Source organism: Stegostoma tigrinum, chromosome 5 (assembly GCF_030684315.1).
Source record: "Stegostoma tigrinum isolate sSteTig4 chromosome 5, sSteTig4.hap1, whole genome shotgun sequence".
Lineage (NCBI taxonomy): Eukaryota > Metazoa > Chordata > Chondrichthyes > Orectolobiformes > Stegostomatidae > Stegostoma > Stegostoma tigrinum.
Window position 1 is genome coordinate 31,720,706 of NC_081358.1, and position 6,510 is coordinate 31,727,215.

Genomic DNA, 6,510 nt, shown 5'->3' on the forward strand with positions numbered 1-6,510 from the left:
TTGACACTTCTTTATTCTGGGACTATGCTTTCTGTCCTGGACTCTGCCATGAGGGGTAACAACCTCTCTGCATTTACTCTTTCAAGCCCCTTAAGAATCCTAAATGGTTCAATGAGATCATCTCGTTCTTCTAAACTCCAGAGAGTAGAGCCCCAACCTGTTCAACATTTGCTCAAGACGATTCTTCCATATCTCGAATCAGACTAGTGAACCTTCTCTGAACTGCCTCCAATGAAACGATATTTTCTGAAATAAGGGACCAAAACTGCTCACAGTACTCCAGATATGGTCTCATAAGCCTTTCCTACTCTTTTACTCCAAACCCTTAAAATAAGGGCCAACATTCTATTAGACTTCCAGATTCCCTGCTGCACCTGTGTGCTAGCTGTGTTTTGTGCTCAAATCCCCTTGAGTCCCTTTTGCGTTTCAACTTTCTGCAGTTTTTCTCCATTTAAACAATATTCTGTTCTTCTGTTCTCCCTTCCAAAATGAACTACTTCTCATTCTATTTGCCAAAATTTTGCTTACTTACTTCACTTGTCAGCATCTTTCTGTAAACTGTTTGTATCCTTCTTGTGGTCCGCTTTTCCACCTATTTTAGTATCATCTGCGAAATTGGCTACAGTACATTCACTTTCTTCCTCCAAGGCTTTGATACATATTGTATGCAGTTACAGTTCCAGGACTGATCCTTGTCGATCCCCACTGTTAACAGGTCACCAGAACCCCTTACTCTTTCTCACTGTTTCCTGCCTATGAGCCAATTCCCTATCAATGTCAATATACAACCTCTAATACAAGGGGCTCTTATGATTTACCTTTTGTGAGGTGTCAGAGGCCTTCTGGAAGTCCATTCTGTTTGAGACTTCCTCAAAAAACTCAAGTATATTTAACAGGCATGATCTCCCTTTTATGAAGCTGTGCTGACTCTGTCTGATTGAATTGATTTTCCTAATGTTCTGCTATTGCTTCCTCAATAATAGAATCCAATACTTTTCCAGCAATCGATATTAGGTTAATCAGCCTATAATTACCCACCTTTTGCCTCCCTCCCTTTTTGAAAAGGGCGTCACATGAGCAGTTTAATGTTTGAAACAGCAAAGAGCTGTTTCAAATTGAAGATGGTTCTAATAGTTGTCATTACAGGGAAGACTCGTTCATAAAGATATGACTACAGGTAGGACACATCCTGCTGGTTGAGAAACATTGCTTTAGAATGATTTCAAGATTATGTTTATGGACTCATCATCCAAGCTACTATTACCAATCTGATTTTTTCCTGTTTATGTCTAAACTCACCCAATATTATTGTCATCCCCTTACCATAATCTCCCAACATTTCTTTTTGCGTGCTTTGTTCTACACTGTGGTTATCATCAGGGGATGGTGGGTTGTTGACCAACCCCACTGGTGACTTCCTTCTCCTACTATTCTGTATGTCCACCCAAAGAGATTCTATGTCCTAATTTCCTAAATCAAGTAATCTCTTATTCCTGCACAGATATCATTATTGGTTAACAGAGCTACCCCTCCACCTTTACCTAATACAGGTGATCCTCGATTTACGAATGCAATCTCATACAGGGTTGTATTAATTTTAAAGATCTGTCATACCAACACTTCCTTTGACTTATGAACACCTATTTTATATTGTTCTGCATTGTGTTCTGACATGCACACAAATCAGCTTGTGAACAGACTCAAGAAGAGAACCTATTTGCAAACCAGTTACTGTCTGCATCCTAATCTTCTTGAATGTTAATATTCAAGATACAAGCCTGGTCATTCTGCAGCTACATCGCTTTTTTAGCCAGCAATTCATTGGTTTTTACTTCAACAAGCACAATAAATGTATTTACTTTGTTAGGAACGCTATATACATTGAATTGGAAATTTTAGTTTTGTCTTTGCTACCATTTTTAAAATCTTGATTGTTGGCATATTCCTTTCTTTTCTCTCAATCCCTTCTTGCCATTCTCTGATCCTCATTTCCCACATTACTATTTCCCTTTCTTGTCTTGCCTTTACTATTTGATATACCACATCCCACCAAATTTTATCCCATAACCCCAATAATTTTGTTTAAAACCCTTTCTGTTATTTGGAATGGTCAGAGTACAATTCCTGTATAGGCCATTCCAATGATACAGTGCGCATTCGCCCCAGTACTAGTGTCAATGAACCATGAACCAGAATGCACTTCTCCCACGTAAGTCTTTGAGCTATATATTCATCTCTCTAATTGTATGTACCATATACCAATTTGCACACAGCCCATTTAATAATCCAGAGTTTGTAACCTTTGGGGTCATGATTTTTAAATCTGGTGCCTAGCCTTAGTAATCTCTACAGAGAACATAAGAACACAAGACCTACGATCAGGAGAAGGCAATTCAGCCCATTGAGCCTGCTCCACCATGTGATACGATCATGGCTGATCTCATCTCAGCCTCAACTCCAGATTCCTGCCTGCTGTCTGTAACCCTTCAACCCAATGTTAACAAAAAAATCTACTAATTCCTCAAATTTCCTCAATGTTTCAGCATCCACTGCACTCTTGGGAGCAAATTCCAGATTAATGACCCTCCGAGAGAAGTTATTGCTGTTTTCAAACTGTTATCCCTTATCCTAAAACAATGACCTCTCATTCTATATTGCCCCACATTGCAACTTGCTTTCCCACCAATTTGTGTCGTCTGCAGATTTGGTTATCTTACTTTCTATCCCCACATCCAATTTATTAATATTGATTGTGAATAGTTGGAACCCGGGGACCGAACTCTGTGGCACTCACTAGTTACCTCTTGCCAATTAGAAAAAACCAATTTATCTTGATCGTCTGCTTTCTGTTGGTTAGCCAAACTAGCTGATTCTAATGGATACTTTCAGAGATTGACACTCCTGAACGCCTATGCTGGGTTTTCTTACCTGCCTCACTCAGAGTCAACTCCCTGGCCATTTCCCAAGTCAGAAGACCCCATCACAAATGGCATGACTGCTTCCTGAGAAAAAGAATCAAGGTACCTTCCCCCTTCCTGCTTTAGTGTCCAAAATCTCAGCTATAGTTGCTCAAACTATGGATGGACGTCTCATACATTACTGTTGATCCTTGTCTGCAGCTATACTATTATACTCTGCATTCAATTCTGTTTCCCTGATGTACTTATGATTTGTCTGGTTAGCACACAAAACAACACTTTTCACCAAATCTTGATACATGTGACAATAAGTCAAATGCCCTAGATCACAAGGGTATCCAGGAACTCCCACGTACTGTAGTTTTCACACATCACTTGTCCTATCATTCCTAATGGGTTTTAATTATTTAATTAACCACTTTATTAATTTGATGCGTTACATATTTTAACTTACCGACAATTTGTATGCTATGTTAAATTTTAAGAAAACAGTGGATCTCAACTGTTTACCAGAAACTAACCAACGTTTCTCCCTGTAGTGCAGCGAGACCCCATCGTTACTGCATGGAAAGGGCCCATAACAAACATTTCCTTTCCCATTCACCAAACTTCCCTGTCATTGAGCTCTGAAGATTATACTCATTTTCCATGCCGGCTCAAATGGTCTGCTCTTTCACCTGCTTATAATCCCATTGAGGAAAAAAGTTTGTGTAAATGGTTAACAAGCAAAATGTCAGAAAATTGAAAAGATGTAAACCAGGGAGTCAGGTGTGAAATTAAACAGAACTGTTTTAATTACGTGGACATCGCTACCTTTCTTCTGGTGTGCTGTTAATTTTGAAACAGTATTCCGGCATTTTGTCAGTTTACATTACCTATAGTTCTTAATTTTCCACATGGTATAATTTATAGAAAAGAAAAACTTGCTGCGCTTCAAAATATTTTAACCCCAGACTGCAATTCATGCTTTATAAATATGTTTGACAACCAAAGGATACAATTCAGGAGTAACTGAATTGAAAAGTGAACTGAAAAGTGAACTGAAAATTTCAAGACTTGCCTCATTATCCTTTGGCATTATAAGGGGTTTTACAGTGAATATATTATTTGCATACTCAGCTACACAAGCAATTTGTGTAAAACAAAAATCCCAAACTCCAAATGAGGTACTACAGCGATAAATAAAACAACTTTACAAAAACAGTTGATACGCTATAGTCAAGTTTAGTAACAGGAATACCTTTAGAGTACACGACAGTCTACAGTCAGTACTGGTGAAGACAATTTCTTAAATACTGTCAAAAACAGAAAATGCTGGAAAAGCTCAGTAGGTCTAGCAGAACTTGTGAAATCAGTGTTAACCTTTTGGTCCTGGAGTTCTGAGGAAGTATCAAAGGACCCAAATGTTAACACCAATTTCTCGCCATAGGTGTTGACAGACCAACTGAGCTTTTCCACCAATTTTTGCTTTGGTTTCTAATTTACAGCATTCACAGTTTTTAAAAAAATAATATACTGGTTTTGATCCGATGATATATGCAGGCACTATAGAAATACAAGTTCTTCCTTTCTATTTGTTGGAGATAGAAATCATAACCTATAAACTCATGGACTGGATTTCCAGAGAGAGAGACTATTTTGAGGCTCTGGATTTGAAATGCTAACTTGCTCTGTCTCCATGGATGCTGCCTGACCCACCATGATCTCCAACATTTTATTGTTTCCAGTTACAGATTCCAACATCTGTAGTAATTTGCTCCTTTACTTTGAGGAGAGTTAAAGTTGTCATCTACAAGTATTTTCAAATAACCATAGACATAATTAACCTGAGGACAAAAGGCCACTCCACACTGGAACTGAGCTGCCAACTCACATTGAAAGGTTTGGTGCTTTCCTTACATACTCTACTGTTCCAAAAGATTAACAACATTTAGTTGTGTTGCTAATCATAATGCAGTGTCTTACAACATAAAATAATTTCAATGAATCCCCTTTCAAAGTGGTCAACAGGATTGCTGGCTAGACAATTCTGGTAATGAACTTTCTGCCATACAAACAATTGGCCACAGGTACAATTTAAGCTCTCTCTGCACAAGTCCCATCACATATAGTCACTCAGATGCACATAGCAAAAGAAATACAAAACACTTTATTTTAAGTTCATGAAAAACAAAAAAACTGTCAGAACGCAAGAAATTATCAGGCCACAATTAATAAAGAAACAAAGGTAGGCCCTCTCAAAACTAGAATGTTCTTTAAAATCAAGGAGCACCGTATTTAACAACAGTTCAATATGGCTCATTTTCTCTTTCCTTGCTGCTTCATCCCCGATTTCCGATGCTGACCTTTTCCCCTATTATTTCGATTGTGATTTTTCCCTCCTTTCCTGCCCTTAGGCCGCATTTTCTTTCGTTTTGCCGCCTGCTCCTGATCGTCTTCTCGAAGTTGTCTATTGACAGCCTTCGTGAGATCCAGTTTGGGTTTCTTGCTGGACATAACATTGAGAAGGTCTAGCTGCTTCTGCTTCTCCGCCGAGAAGTCTCCGACGATGGGCTGGAACTTCCTCCTCTTGCCGGTGTTCCTCGCCTCCTGTTCCTTGGGGAGCTTGTCCTGAAACTTGCCAACCGAAGCGGTGGAGGTTCTCGCCACGCGAATGGCTTTGCTGAGCTCGGCTTTGCTCTGTTGCTGGGTGGGGGCCAGACCGACACCGGGCACCTTGTGCTTCTGAGCCCTGGCGATGTTCCGCAGCCTGTTCAGCTCGTTCTTGGCCACTCGCTCTTTCTTAGCCGCGACACGTTTGGCGAACTGATCCTCACTGGGGTCAGCGGACTCGGGTACTTCCAGGACCCACTCTTTGGTCTCATCGTTGGCTCTCTGATAGCCCCAGCGGCGGCGCCACTCTTTCCTGCTCTCGTCCCACACCAAGTTGCTCTTCTTTTTCTTCCGGATGCCCTTCAGTTTGGCGAACTGCTCCCAGCGGGTAGGCGGCCGGGGTTTGGGCACCGCTTTTTCCCGGGGGATGAGGGTACTGGGCGGGGGCAGCAAGGCCACGATCCCCTCCTGGAGCTTCTCGCTCGGCAGCTGCCAGACGGCGTTAAGCAGCAGCTGCGTGTTGTCCCGGGCAAGGGAGCGCAGCCAAGCCTCGGCCTCCTGCCGGCACAAGCTCGAATTGAGCGGGTTGGCATCCAGCGCCGTCAGGTTGCCCAGGTCCAGCTCCAACTCCAGAGGCCGGTCCACCCGGATCAAGCGCTCGGCCTCGGCCACCAGCTCTTCCACCGCCACCGCCATCTTCGCCTTCCGTCACTTCCGCCTCTGCTCATTGGCGTCACTATCTGCGACCGCTCGCCACGTGATCTCCAACAGCCGGAGCAGCAGCAGGCGGGAACCATCAACCCCGCCCACAAATACGTCACATAGACGCCCCACCCCTATCCTCTTCACACCCCCCACGCACCCCCCCCCACACACACCCCCCCCCCCACCCACACCCCCCCCTCCCACACCTTCCCCCCTACCCACACCCCCCTCACACACCCCCCCCCCCACACACACCCTCCCTCCCACCCACACCCCCCCCTCCGACACCCCCCTC

General features: G+C 42.8%; 1 protein-coding gene across 1 annotated transcript; it reads right to left on the reverse strand.

Annotated features, from left to right (window-relative positions):
• Nucleotides 1-3,689: 3,689 nt before the first annotated feature.
• rrs1 (ribosome biogenesis regulator 1 homolog) lies at nucleotides 3,690-6,302 on the reverse strand. Its single transcript, XM_048529249.2, has one exon. The coding sequence runs from the start codon at nucleotides 6,204-6,206 to the stop codon at nucleotides 5,217-5,219; it is 990 nt and encodes a 329-aa protein (XP_048385206.1). The 5' UTR covers nucleotides 6,207-6,302; the 3' UTR covers nucleotides 3,690-5,216.
• Between the last annotated feature and the right edge of the window lie 208 nt (nucleotides 6,303-6,510).

Excerpts from the sequence above, each read along its gene's own strand:
- rrs1 (XM_048529249.2), bottom strand. The coding sequence starts at position 6,206 with ATGGCGGTGGCGGTGGAAGAGCTGGTGGCCGAGGCCGAGCGCTTGATC.